This window comes from Moschus berezovskii, chromosome 6 (assembly GCF_049115385.1).
Source record: "Moschus berezovskii isolate FMDL1 chromosome 6, NW_MosBer_1.0, whole genome shotgun sequence".
Classification (NCBI taxonomy): Eukaryota; Metazoa; Chordata; class Mammalia; order Artiodactyla; family Moschidae; genus Moschus; species Moschus berezovskii.
Window position 1 is genome coordinate 35269177 of NC_142465.1, and position 18151 is coordinate 35287327.

An 18151-nucleotide genomic window follows, 5' to 3' on the forward strand; every position below is an offset into this window, starting at 1 on the left:
TTAAATTACATCTTGTCTTATTTTCTGTGTGTTTATATTAGTAAGGACAGAGACTCACTTTTCTGTGTATCCTCTAAAGCACCTTCAGTAAACTTATTGAATGAATGAATGATCTGGTAATTATCCAATATAGAGATATTCTTTTGGATTTCAGTACCTTTTCGAGAATCCAGTGATTCTTTTAATTTGGGGTTATTGATCCTCTTTAGAGAACTGATTTTAGGAACATTCTGGAATTAATGGATGAAAAATATGACTCCTGCAGGATGTTAATTCTAAGGGTTTAGCTGTGGTAAGTCCAAATTAAAATTTAAGGGGATTTAGTACATTGTGGCATTGATACGTAGTATGTCCTGTGAAGTGCTCATACATTTTTCTTGTTAATTTTTTCTTATTACAAAAGTAATAAATGCTTGTGGTAAAAATTAATACAAGCATGTGTCATATAGAAAGTAAAAGCCCCTCTGTAATCCCATCCTCCAGAAGTAACTTTTGATAAATATTTTGACAGTAGTGTCTCAGACATTTTTTTGTGCCTGTAGTATCAGCATTTATGTATTTCTGTAAAAATCACTTGTTGCTATACTACTCGTATGCAATTGTCTTTTATCACTTAACAGTATTTATGTATTGGGCATTTTCTTGTTGTTTTAAATGGCCACATAGTATTTGAGTAGTTGCTATAATTTATTTTACCAGCTTTTGATTGGTGGATGTTTGGGTTGTTTATAGTTTTATTGTATTGTAAATAACTTATATAAGATAGTCTGGTACACATGACTGATTTATAAGTTTCTATAGTTGGAATTGTGTCTCAGGGTATGTATTTAGAAGATTTTTGTTGTGTCCATTTGCTCTACTGAAAGATTATATCAGCATATATTGTTTCCAGCACTGTGGAAGACTGTTCTTTTCTCTTCCTCCTCACTAACAACAAATACTCATTATTTCAGGAAATACTATTTGTCAAGTACTAGGGATAGAGTCGGAGAAGGCAGTGGCAAGCCACTACTATTATTGCCTAGAAAATCCCATGGATGGAGGAGCCTGGTTGGCTGTAGTCTGTGGGGTCGCTAAGGGTCGGACACGACTGAGCAACTTCACTTTCACTTTTCACTTTCACACATTGGAGAAGGAAATGGCAACCCACTCCAGTGTTCTTGCCTGGAGAATCCCAGGGACAGGGGAGCCTGGTGGGCTTCCGTCTATGGGGTCACACAGAGTCGGACACGACTGAAGTGACTTAGCAGCAGCAGCAGCAGGGATAGAGTGGTGAGCAAGATAGTGGGAGTCCTATTTTCTTAATTTATATTTCTTCAGTTAGTGAAGTTGAACTTCTTATGACTGTTGGTCGTTGTTTTTCTTGTGAAATTGAAGAGTTGACTTAAAAATTCTCTGTTGATTCTTTATGCCCCTATTTTATTTTGATTTTCTCATCTATCAAAGCTGTGTGCCATGTGCAATGAATACTTCTCTTGTTTGTTTGTAACTCTTTTATAGTGTTTTAGAGCCTAGAGCTCTTGCCTTTTTTAAAAAAAATTAAAAATCTTTATTGAGGTATAACATAAAGCATGGGCTTCCCTGGTGGCTCAGTAGTGAAGAATCCACCTGCCAATGCAGGAGACGTGGGTTCAATCCCTGGGTCAGGAAGATCCCCTGGAGAAGGAAATGGCAACCCTCTCCAGTATTCTTGCCTGGAAAATCTCATGGACAGAGGAACTTGGCAGGCTACAGTTCATGGGGTCGCAGAAGAGTCAGACAGGACTTAGCGACTAAACAACAATACCATCAACATTAAGCACTCAAGTTTGAGGTGTGCAGCACAATTGTTTTTTGTATTTTATTTGTACATAACCTCCACTCAGAACAAGATATCGTGTATTTCCAATACCTTTGAAGGTAGACAACTTACCTTTTGATTGCATAAATTGTATTCCTTTAGTGGACATGATTAAATGACTGGTTTGTTTTTACTTAAATTCTGGCATTGCATTCTTTTTTTGAGAAGAAATTCAGCCTCACTATAGTCCGTGGGGTCGCAAAGAGTTGGACAAGACTGAGCGACTGAACTTAACTGAATTGAATTTCCAAATATACTAACTTAAATGTTTTCAAGTGGGGGAATGTAAAAGCAAAGGTGAGCAACTTGATGTGTGCGTATTTATGTTGTATTTTCTAACATTTGATACACAGGTGTTGTCTTGTAATAGCTGACAACTTTGGGTGTATATTACTCTCATTAACTGATTCTTAAAAGGTGAAGTTTAGTATTTCAGATCCTAAAAGATGATGCTGTGAAAGTGCTTCACTCAATATGTCAGCAAATTTGGAACACTCAGCAGTGGCCACAGGACTGGAAAAGGTCAGTTTTCATTCCAATCCCAAAGAAAGGCAATACCAAAGAATGCTCAAACTGCTGCACAGTTGCACTCATCTCACATGCTAGTGAAGTCATGCTCAAAATTCTCCAAGCCAGGCTTCAACAATACGTGAAGCGTGAACTTCCAGATGTTTAAGCTGGTTTTAGAAAAGGCAGAGGAACCAGAGATCAAATTGCTGACATTCTCTGGATCGTGTAAAAAGCAAAAGAGTTCCAGAAAAATATCCATTTCTGCTTTATTGACTATGCCAAAGCCTTTGACTGTGTGGATCACAATAAACTGTGGAAAATTCTGAAAGAGATGGGAATACTAGACCACCTGACCTGCCTCTTGAGAAACCTGTGTGCAGGTCAGGAAGCAACAGTTAGAACTGGACATGGAACAACAGACTGGTTCCAAATAGGAAAAGGAGTACGTCAAGGCTGTATATTGTCACCCTACTTATTTAACTTCTATGCAGAGTACATCATGAGAAACGCTGGGCTGGAGGAAGCCCAAGCTGGAATCAAGATTGCTGGGAGAAATATGAATAACCTCAGATATGCACAAAGAACAAAAAAGAGCCTCTTGATGAAAGTGAAAGAGGAGAGTGAAAAAATTGGCTTAAAGCTCAACATTCAGAAAACTCAGATCATGGCATCTGGTCCCATCACTTCATGGCAAATAGATGGGGAAACAGTGGAAACGGTGGCTGACTTTATTTTTCTGGGCTCCAAAATTGCTGCAGATGGTGGTTGCAGCCATGAAATTAAAAGACTCTTACTCCTTGGAAGGAAAGTTAGGACCAACCTAGACAGCATACAGTCCATGGGGTCGTGAAGAGTCGGACACAACTGAGCGACTTCACTTTCACTTTTCACTTTCATGCATTGGAGAAGAAAATGGCAGCTCACTCCAGTGTTCTTGCCTGGAGAATCCCAGGGACAGCGGAGCCTGGTGGGCTGCCATCTGTGGGGTCGCACAGAGTCAGACACGACTGAAGTGACTTAGCAGCAGCAGCAGCAGCAGACAGCATATTAAAAAGCAGAGACATTACTTTGTCAACAAAGATCTGTTTAGTCAAGGCTATGGTTTTTCCAGTAGTCATGTATGGATGTGAAAGTTGGACTAGAAAGAAAACCGAGTGCCGAAGAATTGATGCTTTTGAACTGTGGTGTTGGAGAAGACTCTTAGAGTCCCCTGGACTGCAAGGAGATCCAACTAGTCAATCCTAAAGGAAATCAGTCTTGGGTGTTCATTCGTTGGAGGGACTGATGTTGACGCTGAAACTCCAGTATTTTGGCCACCAGATGGCAAAGAACTGACTCATTTGAAAAGACCCTGATGTTGGGAACGATTGAAGGCAGGAAGAGAAGGCGAAGACAGAGGATGACATGGTTGGATGGCATCACCGACTCAGTGGACATGAGTTTGGGTAAACTCCGGGAGTTGGTAATGGACAGGGAGGCCTGGTGTGCTGCAGTTGACAGGGTTGCAAAGTCGGACACGACTGAGCAACTGAACTGAACTGAGTGGTTAAGAGGATGATCTCTTGAGTAAGACACATCTCAGTGTGGATCGTTGCTGCACTGTCTACAGCTCTTTGGCTTTGGACAAGTTACCTTGGGCCTCAGTTTTCTTATCTCTTTGGAGTCAAAAATGGTTCCTACCTCATAGGATATTGGTGAATTAATTTTCAAAGTGCCTACATGTAGCAAATATTAGCTGGCATTATTACTGTTCCTTTATTATGGAAAAAATCTTACACTCAGCATAAGAATTCCTTTGGAAACTACCTTTGATAGGAAAATACTTTGATAAACTAGCTTGGTGTAGGATTTCGTGAGGAGCAATGAGTATATGGTTGATTGCACAAAAATTAGGTTGAAATTTATCTGTTGCAGTCTTTCACTTAACTGCGATAGTGCCTTGTAAGACATTGTTTTTATTATATATATGTGTGTTTGTGTGTGTGTGTATATATATATATGATTCTTTCAAGTGTATTTTTAGACCCTTGAAGGCAAAGTTGTAGGCTTAATATTTTAGTATTGCCTTTGAGTTATCTTTTTCCTTTTTCCCTTTGTCCAATCAGTTATAAAGTCCTATTAACTTCTATAATAGTACTATTCTGTTTTTCTCACCCTATAAATATGTATTTTTATCATAAAATTAAAGATAACAAATTAAAGGAGGTAATTATGTCCCTGTAACTCTGGTCTTCAGAGATAGCCCTATTAACCTTTTGGCATATATTCCCACTAGAATTTTTTTCTCTTCATGCAGTTACATATATATATATATATATATATATATATATTTTTACTGAAAACCTGTTTACATTTTTCAAAGGTGAAAATTGCATCTCTTTTTTACTTAATTTCTACTGCTAGTGTGTATTCTAAATTTTGTTTCCTAGTGCTTGTATTAGTAAAATTTTCTCTTAAAAAAAGTAACTTAATATATCTATCCTTTCTTCCTTTTAGTCCGATCTACCACTGGATTAATCTTTCTAATTACTTCTTAAACTCTACATTTTTTTTCTCCAAAATGTTTAATGTCACTCTCTTCTTAAAAATCTTTTGTGACCTATATCCTTTTATTTATATCCTTTAACTACTCAATGTACTGTTCAAAATGTGCTTGGTGCCCTAATTTCTCACATCTTTGTTCTCGCCCATTTTCCTCTGGTTTTTCTTTGTTTTGAGGTCTAGTGGAATATTTGTAGCAAGCTCCATATACAACTGCAACAGATATAAAGGAAGAGGATTATTATTCTGAATTGAATTTGTGGAGAAAAATCTTTTCGCAAAGTAATGCAAATAAATATTAGAATGCTTATCAATTCTACTCAGTAAATAAATATTTAACTTTTATAAAATTATTGTTTTCTTTGACTTCTGGTGGATTCTGTCTAGTTCATGCCATTGCCGTGTTTGATTCACTGACACATTCTTGTTAAGATTCTAGAGAAGTTCTGCTTCCTGAGATTTCCCAAATCACCAGGCTATGTTTATGTCCTATTCTGATTTCTTCTTTAGCATCTGAGTTTTCTGTCTTCTTGTGTATTGGCTTGACTTTTCTTTTTTTTTTGGCCTCACAGCATGGCTTGTGGGATCTTAGGTCCCTAAACAGGGATTGAACCTGGGGTCCCAGCAGTGAGAGCACTAAGTTTTGTGCTCTTCTCCATATGTAAGTATAATTGAGATAATTCGCATACGATAGTATTCCTTCTTTTGATGTGCAATTCCCTGGTTCTTGGTATATTCAGAGGTCAGCAACCATCACCATGAACTAATTTCAGAGCATTGACATCACCCCAGAAAGAAACCCCTCACACTTGAGCAGTCACTTCCATTTCTCTTTTCCCAGCCCCTGGCAACCACTAGTCTACTTTTGTCTCTAAGAACTTGCTGATTCTGGACATTTCAATTTACTCCTTGTTTTGCCAAAAGTTTTATTTTCATTTTAGGTTTGAAGGATTCGTTAACAAAAGAAACCACTCATTACCATAAATAAACAATTTCAGTTTTTTCATAGAAGGTTACTTGATTAATTTTAATATACAGTCATTAAAAAACAAACCATAAAACAGTAGAGAAAAGTAATAGAATTGGACCGACAGCCTATATCTAGATTTGAACAGCACTGGCCAGTCCCTTGTTAACGGCAATCTGGAGTCCCAGTTGGAAGGATCCTGGGTGGTACGTCCACCCCACAGGTGAGACTTCAAATTGCAATTTTGGGGGCTCCTGTTTGTAATCTCAGACCACAAACTGATATCATCATCAGTTTGTGTGCAAAAAAACAGCTCTTGTGAGAATGTAACATTGTAAATATCATCTCCGCATAGTTTTTGGTGACTGATGATAAAAATAATTTTAAAAGATTCCTTCAAAAAGATGCAGCTCTAGTTTTAATTTTGCAATGCTGTTTGTTCTATCTTCCTGAGTCTTAAGACTTCTTAGATGGGGAAGAGGGGCAGAGGGGTGGGAAGGTGGGGAGGAGAGGCTGGCCAGGCCCTGAGGGGCTTAGGGATTTCAAGTCCTACTCCCTTTCTGTAAAGTGCCGATTGACCTGATGTGCTTGTAGGCAGGCATGTAGTCCAGGCTGTGTCTGGGCAAGGTCTGAAGTCGGTCAAAGGCCTGCTCCCCTATTTCTGAAGCCTGAACAAGACTCATCCGTACCAGTTGACGTCAGAATTGTTTAGGCTGAGGAGCATAGGAATAGGCAGAGTAACATGAACAGTCTCTTTAATTGTATAAGTCAAATAACAGTTCCAGATAGTCAATAGAAATAAAGTGATCAAAGAAATATATAATGGGTTAAGCAGTGCAGGAAAGAATCTTTGGGCAGTAGGGGATTTAGTAAAGAAAAAGACCCACAATGAATGAGAAGTATGTTTTTGTACATCAACTACATCCGTTAAGTTATTGGCAGTTAGAGTAGTAACAACAAAATGCTCTATTAAGGTATGATTGTGTTTATCTATGAAATTTTTTAACTCTTGGATTCCTTGCAAAATCTTTTCATAAATTTTCTAAGGGGAAGCTAATACTGGGAACAGAGAGAGTAGGGAATAGGATTTGAGTCCACAGTATCTAAGTTCTCATGGAGGAAAAGTAGTAGGTGGTCCCCTTCCAATATAAATGATCAACATGTGTTAGGCATCTGGAAAAAGGGGTTCCTAACTGATGAGCCTGGTGGGCTGCAGTCCGTGGGGTCGCTATGGGTCGGACACGACTGAGCGACTTCACTTTCACTTTTCACTTTCACACATTGGAGAAGGAAATGGCAACCCACTCCAGTGTTCTTGCCTGGAGAATCCCAGGGACGGGGGAGCCTGGTGGGCTTCCGTCTATGGGGTCACACAGAGTCGGACACGACTGAAGTGACTTAGCAGCAGCAGCAGCAACTGATACTTCAGCAGCTATGGTTTTTCCCGTGGTCATGTATGGATGTGAGAGTTGGACTGTGAAGAAAGCTGATGGCCGAAGAATTGATGCTTTTGAACTGTGGTGCTGGAGAAGACTCTTGAGAGTCCCTTGGACTGCAAGGAGATCCAACCAGTCCATTCTAAAGGAGATCAATCCTGGGTGTTCATTGGAAGGACTGATGCTAAAGCTGAAACTGCAATACTTTGGCCATCTCATGCAACGAGTTGACTCACTGGAAAAGACTCTGCTCCTGGGAAAGGTTGGGGGCGGGAGGAGAAGGGGACGACAGAGAATGAGATGGCTGGATGGCATCTCCGACTCTGTGGACATGAGTTTGAGTGAACTCTGGGAGTTGGTGATGGACAGGGAGGCCTGGCGTGCTGTGATTCATGGGGTTGCGGAGAGTCGGACATGACTGAGCAACTGAACTGATACTTAGAAGTTAGTTTCCACATTACTGGTTACAGTACATACAAGTTGAGGGGCTATTTCAAAAAACATAGGATTTAGGGAAGATAGTCCATTTACAATACTTGATGAAGTTCTGTATTAAGTAGGGTTCCCAAATGTGAGATGTTGGTCCACTTAGCAGTCTGTTGGTAGCCTTATCACAGTCTGTCATGTCAGTAAGTGGTGAGATTATTAAGGTCCAAGCAATTCCCAGTAAAATGCCACAACTAATACTCTCCCCCAGATACAATGAGTAACACATGAAATTGGTGTAATCTGGCAGACAGATAAATTTTGTCCATAGAAAGTCAAAGAGAGAACAGGCCTTGCTTGCAAGGCAGTTGAAGTTATCCTGAGTTTGGGTCTGGCTCCGATTTCTCCATCTGAAGATTCCCCAACATTTTTCTTCATGTTTTCTTAACTGTAGCAGATAGGAGTTGAGATATGAATAACAATCCACATTACAGTAAGGCTCCAAGAAGAGTCTTTTCTCAAGAATAACAGTGTGTTAATGGCACATATTACCATTTTTCCTGTCCAGAGATTATATGATATCCTCCCCCTGTGCAGTCATATCAGCAGCAGGTATGGGAGGACGGTTAGGCTGCTTCACCTGGACTTTAGCTTCAATAGCATATATTTCATTTGTGGACCCAAACCCTCTTATCACCTCTGACCGTTAGTAAGGTGAGAGGTTCTCCATTTTGTACTTTTCCAGTTACAGATGGAAGAATCAGCAATTGACAATTTGATTATGTTTATTAATAAGTAGATCATCCTTTTCCTCATTTAGTAAAATTACTGAAATTTCTCCTTGGTAGTCTAGGTCTGTAACTCCCCCATGAATACAAATCCCTTTTAATGCTGAACTGAAGCATTTTTGGATTAAATCAAAGTGTCTGGGAGACATTTTAATTGAAGTACCAGTTGAAATAGCACGTATCAATCCTTTAGTAAGTCTGTGTCCAGATGTAGGTGACAAATCCAGTCTGGAGGCCTCAGGAGTAGCTCAGAAAGGAGCTAGTGCTGCTGGGCTGATTTTCCAATTCTAGCTGTCTCAGGATGGAAGTCTGTTTTATGAATCTGTAAGTTTAGAATAGTCATCCTCATCAAAGGAGTTTCTAATTCTCCTATAGGTCTGTTATTTAAAATATTGAGGGCAGTATTTAAATTAGTCCTTCAGTTTTTATAAGAACCCTCTCCAAGTTTAATTAATTGCTATTTAAGCAGATCATTCATTCTTTCAGTCAAGCCAGCATCTTGAGGATAATAAAATATGAAAAATCCATTGTACATTGTATTCCTGGACAAACTCTTGTTTTAACTTACTTTAAAATGTGATCCGTTGTCACTCTGAATTTGAAGTGGAACACCATAATACAGATTAATTATCTCCAATGTTGTAATAGTATTACTCTGATTGGCTTTCCCCAAGGGAATGGCCACTAAATATCCAGAATAGGTGTCCACAGCAGTACACACACGTTGGCATCCTTCTTCCCAAATTAATGGACCAATATAATCAGTTTGCTGTATTTGCCCAGGCAGCTTGCCATGTGCCATTTGTCCTTTACTGGTTGTGGCAAGCTTCTGTGCTTAATTGTTGACAAATTGGACATTGTAAAATAACAAATTTAATGAGATCTATAGTTAAAGAAACACCTTGATCCTGAGCCCACAGGTATGTTGTTTCTCCCAAATGGCCACATTTTTGGTGTGCGTATGAAGTTGAACATTTTAAGTTGCTGGAGTCTGGATCAACTTCTGCTTCTTGAATTTGGGTTCCTTCATCTCTAATAGAGTTGTAACATTGTTTCCTAGAATTTGGGACACTGTGAGCATCTACATTAAAGACTGAAACAGTAGTAGTCTGACAGTTTCCCAAATGTCAGACCATAATTCCTTTCTCCATAGCTCTTTGGAGTGAATTTGCCAGTTATTCTTTATGCTTAGGGGAAGCCTAGGGGAAGCCAAGGGGCCAATCTATTCGTTGGCTACTGACCAAGAATCTGTGTAAATATGACATTCTGTTAAATTTTCTTGTTTTAGAGCCTGACATACTGCGTATAATTCAGCAAATTGACTATTCTTAGTATAACTCTTTCCGGCCTCTGGAAATTTCCTGTTCTAGAAACCCAAGGGCTCTATTTTGTTTTTTCCATAAGCTCCAATTGGCATATAGTTCATTGATTGATACAGGTTATTTTATGTCACAGGGTATCTGCTCTCCATCCAAAGATGGATTCCTGAGATAAGCTTTAGAATAATTCAGTTAAACGTCTTAGCAATAAAATATAACAGCAAGGAGCTATCTGGGAAGTGAGTCTTGGTAAAAATAGATCTCAGTTAACAAAACTAGAATTTACTATTAAGGGAAACAATTTTTAGTGAAGGCATTAATCCTCTAGCCAGGGTTAATGGTTAGTCCCATCAAACAAAAAATGAGGTTTATCAGGGAGCCGGGAAAAGTCAAGCAGCCATCTTGGATTTCCTGGTGCCCTGACTATTTGATTTATAGCCTTTGTTTACCCATTTTAAATTCCTTGATTTAGAAGTAGATAGTTGCCATGTTCTAAGAACATCAGGATAGCAAAAGTCTGACAGTAAAGGACTAATTTTTTGTAGAAGCAAAATGAGCAGATCTGTGTGTGCCACATTCTTCATAGATCATTGTGAAATAATATTTATTTACCAAAGTTGCAAAAGATTTTAAAAACAAATATAAATCACGTAAAGGCAAAGAAATTCGCATAGTCTTGTTATCAAAAGCCATATCCCAAAAATGCTGTTTTCTTAACAGAGAAAACCAAGTTCCAGTCTGATACCAGCTTACTGTTAATAACAAAATTTGTTTATCTATTACTAGTTAATTTAATCTTCAAGATTTCTTTAAATCTTGAAGAGGTGATATTTTTACAAAGTTGTTATTCAGTCGCTAAGTCGTATCTGCCTCTTATTGCCACCCCATGGACTGCAGCACGCTAGACTTCCCTGTCCTTCACTATCTCCTGAGTTTGCTCAAACTCATGTCCACTGAGTCAGTGATGCCATCCAACCACCTCATCCTCTGTCTCACCCTTCTCCTTTTGCCGTCAATCTTTCCCAGCATCAGGGTCTTTTACAGAGTTGGCTCTTCGCATCAAGTGGCCAAAGTATAGGAGCTTCAGCATAAGTCCTTCCAGTGAATATTCAGGGTTGATTTCCTTTAGGATTGACTGGTTTTATTTTGTTGTCCAAAGGACTCTGAAGAGTTTTCTCCAGCACCAGTTCGAAAGCATCAATTCTTTGGCGCTCAGCCTTCTTTATGGTCCAGCTGTCACATCCATACATAAATACTGGAAAAACCATGGTGTGTGCGTGTTAGTCACTCAGTTGTGTCCAACTCTGCAACCCCATGGACTGTAGCCCACCAGGCTCCTCTGTTGATGGCATTCTCCAGGCAAGAATATTGGAGTGCGTTGCCATTCCCTTCTCCAGGGGATCTTCCCAACCCAGGGATCGAACCCAGGTGTCCTGCATTGCGGGCAGATTTCTTTACCATTAGCACCACCTGACCTACTATGGAAAAACCATAGCTTTGACCGTACAAACCTTTGTTGGCAAAATGATGTCTCTGCTTTTTAATACACTATCTAGGTTTATCATAGCTATTCTTCCAAGGAGCAAGCGTCTTTTAATTGTTTTTACAAAGGCATCAGAATAAAGCCATAACTATAATGACAAAAGGCTTTATTTAATAATTTTATTTGTTTATTTTTTGGCTGTGCTGGGTCTTCATTGCTGCGTGGGCTTTATCTAGTTGTGGCGAGTTGGGGCTACTCTCTAGTTGTGGTGCACAGGCTTCTCATTGTGGTGGCTTCTCTTGTTGTGCAGCAAGGGCGCTAGAGCCTGCTGGCTTCAGTAGTTGCAGCGCTAGTGCTCAGTAGTTGCCATTCTGACTCTGGAGCACAGACTCAATAGCTGTGGTGCACAGGCTTGGTTGCTCTGTGGCATGTGGGATCCTCCAGACCAGAGATCGAATTCGCGTCTCCTGCTTTAGTAGGTGGATTCTTTACCACTGAGTCACCAGCGAATCCCTGTTATGTTAGGGAGACTTTCCTAAAGCGTAATTATTCTTAATAAAGTTTAAAAGCTCTTATCTCATTTACATTTTCTTTCCTTAAAAATTTCTTTACATTGAGTTACTTTCCTTGCTGACAGATTTGTAAAGGAAAGAGCAAGATTTTATTTTTTTAGCCTAGGCACAGTGAAAGTATTCTACTGCTTATTATACGATGACTCTTAAGACATGTCTATACTGATTAACTCAACAGACTTAAACCATCTTCAATAGCAGATATCAGCTTGGTACTAAACATTTCCCAGATCATGTGGTCCTAAAATTTATCTTGGCCAGTTTTCTAGGTATTTATATTTAATTTGTAAGCACTTACTTTTAAGTCAGTTAAATAGAACTCATTTACAAGTTAACCTTAGCAATGTTATCCAAGGGCAAAGACACATACTGAGACATACACATATATCCAGACAGGCAGCGGTTTCAATTTCTCTTTGAGATGTAAAATGTCTCTTGGCCTGTATTCTTTTCCCCCTGTCATTTCCTGAAAATGAACTTCTTTTTGTTAACCTTGCCGTGCTTCTTTCGATATTTAGCTTGTACAGTCTTTTCAGCAGCTTTTTCAGCTACCAACTGGAAAGTGGACACTTGGTCAGCTAAAATGTAGTTTTGACATTGTAACGTGGACAATCACCTTGCAGATCGCATAATTCTTTCTCCAGTTTTGACTTCTTTTCAACCAATTTTAATTTGGCTTCTTGAACCTTATGGTAGGCAGAGAGGATCCAACCTCTCTTATCCATCACGGTACATTTTTGTTCTCAGTTGGCAAGAGCCGCAAACATTCAATAACTTTTAAAGGTTCAGCCCTCTTTAATTTGGGGTCCCAATTCACACACAATCCAGTGGATATGTCCCACTCAGTAGCTAACAAGAAGTAAGGCAGATCTTCCCAACTGGAAATAAAGATTTCATTAATCTTAATGTCTTTCTTCTTAAAGAGTGGCATTTTGCTTCACGAATCCTGCTCACAGCGCCGATTTATGTTTTGCCAAAAGTTTTACTTTCGTTTTAGGTTCGAAGGATTCATTAACAAAAGAAACCACTCGTTACACACAAATAAACAATTTCATTTTTTTGTAGAAGATATTTGACTTAATTTCAGTATACAGTCATTAAAAGAAAAGAAATAGAAGTGTAACAGTGTATACATCACCAAATTGGGCTGACAACCTACATCCAGACTTGAACAGCCGTGAGAAGTTAACAGCAGTCTGGAGGCCCAGTTGGAAAAGATCAGGGTGGTACATCTATCCCACGGGTGAGACTTCAGATTGCAGTTTTGGGGGCTCCTGCTTATTATAGTCCTATGCTGCAAACTGATATCTTCATCAGTTTGCTAGCAAAAAAGCAGCTCTGGTTTTACTTTAACTTTACAATGCTGTTTATTTCATCTTGTTAGTCATAAGACTTCTTAGACCCTGGAGGTGGGACTGGGCTGGCCAGGCCCTTAGGGGCTTAGAGATTTCAAGTCCTACTACTCCCTTTCTTCTCTAAACTGCCTCTTGACTTGCTGGTACACGTTGGTGTGCTTGCCAGGCAGACATGTAGTCCAGGCAGAGTCCGGGCAAGGTCAGAAGTCGGTCAGAGGCCTGCTGCCCTACTTCTGAAGTCTGAACAAGACTGCTGGTGGTGGTGGTTTAGCCACTAAGTTGTGTCTGACTGAGCCTGCCAGGCTCCTCTGTCCGTGGGATTTCCCAGGCATGAATACTGGAGTGGGGGTTGCCATTTCCTTCTCCAGAACAAGAGAACAAGATTACCTCTATTTTAATTTCCCTAACAATCCTTTAAAAAAAAATATATAGAGTATTTTGATAAAACTTAATCTCATTTTAAATAGAAAGCTGTCTACTTATATCTAGTGGCTACTTGAAAGTAGCTTTTAATGAGAGTTCATTGAAGGATTGATTTAGGAAGTGGGCTTGGGTTAGGAAGTGGCTTGGATAGGAGAGAAGATATTTTAAATAGAAGGGAAAGCATAACAAGAGGTGATGAAAATTGAGGTAAGCAAAGAAGTTGGTTTAAAACTTAGTTCTTTTTTAGAACTACCTTGCTCTATAAATAAATAATGAAAGTGATTTATCTTCTCTTCATTCAGTCTGTGGCTCCAGCAGCCTTATTTTTAGCAGCCAAAGTAGAGGAGCAGCCAAAAAAATTGGAACACGTCATCAAGGTAGCGCACACTTGTCTCCATCCACAGGAATCACTTCCTGATACCAGGAGTGAGGTAGGGGGTTGATTAATTGCATACATCTGTTCTTCTTAATTTATTTTGATCATAACTTAGTTTTGCAACTTTGATTTACTGAAATCTCATTGGGGACTGTTAAAGGAACTTTTAGTGTTTGTTTTTTCCTTTAAAACATAGACATTATATGGCAAAAGTTAATTGTATTTTTTCTGGTAAAATTGGAAAATGCAGAAAAAGAAGAAAATGTGTAAACTAGGTATAATTTGTACCACAGATATATAAATGAACCAGTATTTCCAGCTTCTTTTCTATAAGTAGCTGTACATATATATATTTTATACCTACTTTTTTCACTTACTATATATCAAATATTTCCCCATCAATTCTCCACTTTCTTTAAATATTGATATAGAATTTCATCATGTGCATACATATATTTTAACCATTATCTCTTAAGATAATTTCCAGCTTTTTATTGGAATTATCTCTATGGAGAGAACATTATTTTTGTTAATGAATTTTTAAAAAATGGATCCTGTCACTTATGGGTTTAAGTTTTTAAGAAATTCAAGTATGCTCATTAGAAAAGAACTCAAACACTAAAGAATCATTTAAAGTAAAAGTCAAAGTTCATCTCCCCTTCTTCTCCTAGGAGAATACTGTTGATTATAATTCAGATATATATTCTTCTACCCCTTTATCCTTTGTGTCTACATATAGCTTCCCCCCTCCCCCCATCTTTCCTTGACCTTATGAAGAAGGGAAACTCTCCTGGCTTTAGAATTTAGTGATGGGGGAGCGATGGGTTTGAAGAAAAATTACAGATTTTTGTACCAGATCATTTGTCTGTTACAGTGGATGCACGTAATAGATAAGTGGAATTGTGGAATCACAGCTCCTAGTTATATGAATCAAGTGTTTAGAATAGCATTGTCTTGACTTCATTTTCTCTCTGGGCTGCACCAGAGTAGTTTTGTTGAAAAGTTGTTGGTCTGAACTTTTATGTTAGAGACTACTAACTGCCATTGTTCCGTAGAATTGACCAAATAAAATTTTAATGAAATAAAAAGGAAAATCCCAACTTTTTTTTCTTTAAAGTATATTTACATGACTTCTCACCTGAGTCTGTCTTATGAGGTGACTTGGAGAAGATACTTTCTTCGTTATGTGAAAAGGAGAGCTACCATAGTTCACGTCCTTACTGGACTCACTCAAGATCATAAAGTTCAGTGGAAAGTTAGCAGCAACATAAGTCACTTAACTCTTGGCTCAAGCTTCATTCTCCTTAAGCTCTAGACCAGTGCTGTCCAATAAAAATATAAGGGAAGTCACATACGTAATTAAAATTTTTAAGCTTTTCATTAAGCTTTTATTTTAAATTTTTATTTAAATTTAAAATTAATTTAACATTGTATATAGAATTTTGCTTAACCCCAGAATATAGTCATTTCAGCATATAGTCAATTTTAAAACATTATTAATGAAGTGTTTTTTAACATTATTATTTTTTAACTAAGTCTTTAAAATTCATTGTGTATTCTACGTTCATAGCACATTTCAGGTGCTTGATGGCCATGTATGGATAGTGGCTATGTAATGGCTGTACAAATCTGAAGGAATTTTGTTTGTTCAATTTTCTTGTGAACTCCTTTGTGAATTTTAAAAATCTAGCATTACTTTAAAAGGAAAGTTTAACAGGAATCAAATGTTTGAGATTGCGTACAGTATTGTGGGAAGGCTGTGCAGTGTGTTTTGATGATGTTAAAAAAAAGGTGTGTTAATATTTTAATTTTAAAAAAGTTTTTAATCTGTATCATATGAACATTATAACCTAAAATGTCAGTCTGAAAATGAACCAGATATTTGGTGTTTATTCTGTAGACCATTATAAATAAAGTGACATCTTTTGCTATACCACTTATTTATCTATTTCTTTTTTTAAAGGAGAATCTGTTAGGGATAAGGATTAGTTTCCGTTCCTACTTTCCCTCATAACTGCACCCTTGCCTTTTGTGGCTTTGGTTTCCTTTGGAGGTTGTTATGATAGAATTGTCTACACTTTATGTTATGTACTGTGTCTTTTTGGGGAATGATTTATGTGTCTTTTCACACCTGCAGGCTTACCTGCAGCAAGTTCAAGATCTGGTGATACTAGAAAGTATAATTCTACAGACTTTAGGTAAGTTTATTTTCCTTTAAAACATTAAAGAAATATGTATGCAATATAATGTTTTTCTAATTTGCAAATTAGGAAACAGGAAGAGAATTTCTTGGGAAGGTTTTTGCACATTGTAGAGATTGCTTAAGCCTGCCACAGAGAGAATGAAGGCACCACCGACCTTTGAGATGGTCATTAGCAGGGTTTTTCTGCTTGTTTTTATTCTAGGATTCATGATTTGCTTGCTAAGATTTGGCAGTTTTTAACTTTCTGATAAATAATGGCAGAAACTATCTAAATAATTTTTTTCTTTGCAGGAGTTTTTATAGTCTGTCCTTATATTTAGATAACAGTATTTGTTTTTAAAATAGGTAATCAGCATTCAGAACAGTAGAGTGGAGATGGAGGAATTCAAGCTGAATTGAATTGAGGGACTAAAGAACTGATGATGTTCTGTTTTTATCTATTATTATTTTCATCAGACTACCTTTAAAAACTTAGCAAATATGGAAAATAAAGAATTTCTATTTCTTTTGGGCTATCATTTTTCTCTTTAGATAGGAGAGTATTTCATGAGTCATGTTGAAAAGTTGCTGATTGGCCTGTATGTTTTGCATATACACCTATACACACAATGAATTCTTCAAAGTTTGTCTCTGAAATTAGTTTCTGCTAATTTTTACTTTAAATTAGTTATCTTCAAGGTAACCATTCTTTAGGGGACAATGATATCTTTCTGGTGGGATACATTTTTATTAATATTTTAATGTGGAAACCTGTAAAATCTAACTTGTAAGAATCAGTTGTGCTTGTAGAATAATTTGGATCAAGTAAATTTTGCAATAGGATTTTCTTCTTTTTTTTGATCAGTTTGCCTCAGACTTTATTTTTATTTTTTGGACGTGCTGCACATAGCTTGTGGGATCTTAGTTCCCTGACAGGGATTGAACCCAGGCTCTCGGCAGTGCAAGTGCAGAGTCCTAACCACTGGACTGCTGGGGAATTCCATTTCTTTACTCGTACTAGATAATTTTATTTACGTACACAAAAAGAAACTTCTTCAAAAATTTTTATAGACATACTACATTTTGGTTAAGATTTAGAGTTAGATAAAATGGTCAGTACTTAATGATGACTGAGATGATGAAAAGAAAGAAGACTGAGGTGAGAGAGGAATAGGCTTTAAAAATGTTTTCTAAAGGTTAAGCTTTCAGAGATAATCATAATGTAGCTGCTTCTTTTCCAATCATATATTCTGTTGTCCCTAAGAACATGCTTTGTATTCAGATGTTATTGATAGCTCAGGGATCTTGAGACTGCATTAACTTTATTATCTGAGTGGTGCCTTTGAAGATAATCTTGAGTGTGCTGCATACTTTATGTGACTCTCAGTCTCTCAGTAGGCAGTTTTGGGACCGGAAAATGAGAGAGGCCGTCATTGATGACTCAGATAAAAGCAGTATAAAATATTTTGAGTATCTAGCTTTTTTTAACCAGTTACTTTTTTTTAGGCTTTGAACTAACAATTGATCACCCACATACACATGTGGTAAAGTGCACTCAACTTGTTCGAGGTAAGGAATCCCAAACCCAACTTGAGACGATATCTTAAATTGTTTTACCATTTAGAGGCTAAGATTTACTAAGTTCAAAATGAATGGTTGGAGCTTTTCTGTTGAGTTCTTATAGTGTTTTTAGGTGATCTCCAGATAAAGTGAGTTTCTTGTTTATCAAAGCTGGAGGCAGATTTTGAAGTCACTAAAATCAAAGTATCCAATAGCAATTTTAGGGATATTTTGGGAGTGAAAATGAAAGTGAAGTCTCTTAGTCATGTGAAGACTCTTTGCAACCCTGTGGACTGTAGCCTACCAGTCTCCTCCGTCCCTGGGATTTTCCAGGCAAGAGTACTAGAGTGGGTTGCCATTCCTTCTCCAGGCA

General features: G+C 37.8%; 1 protein-coding gene across 2 annotated transcripts in view; it reads left to right on the plus strand.

Annotated features, from left to right (window-relative positions):
- Positions 1–18151, plus strand: part of CCNT1 (cyclin T1) — a 42619-nt gene that overhangs the window by 5470 nt on the left and 18998 nt on the right. The window contains exons 3-5 of one of the 2 annotated variants that reach the window (XM_055394421.2): positions 13963–14091; positions 16174–16234; positions 17725–17787. In XM_055394421.2, coding sequence (XP_055250396.2) covers positions 13963–14091; positions 16174–16234; positions 17725–17787 — 253 coding nt within the window. The remainder of the gene's footprint in view (positions 1–13962; positions 14092–16173; positions 16235–17724; positions 17788–18151) is intronic. The other variant, XM_055394422.2, reaches the window with a different exon arrangement.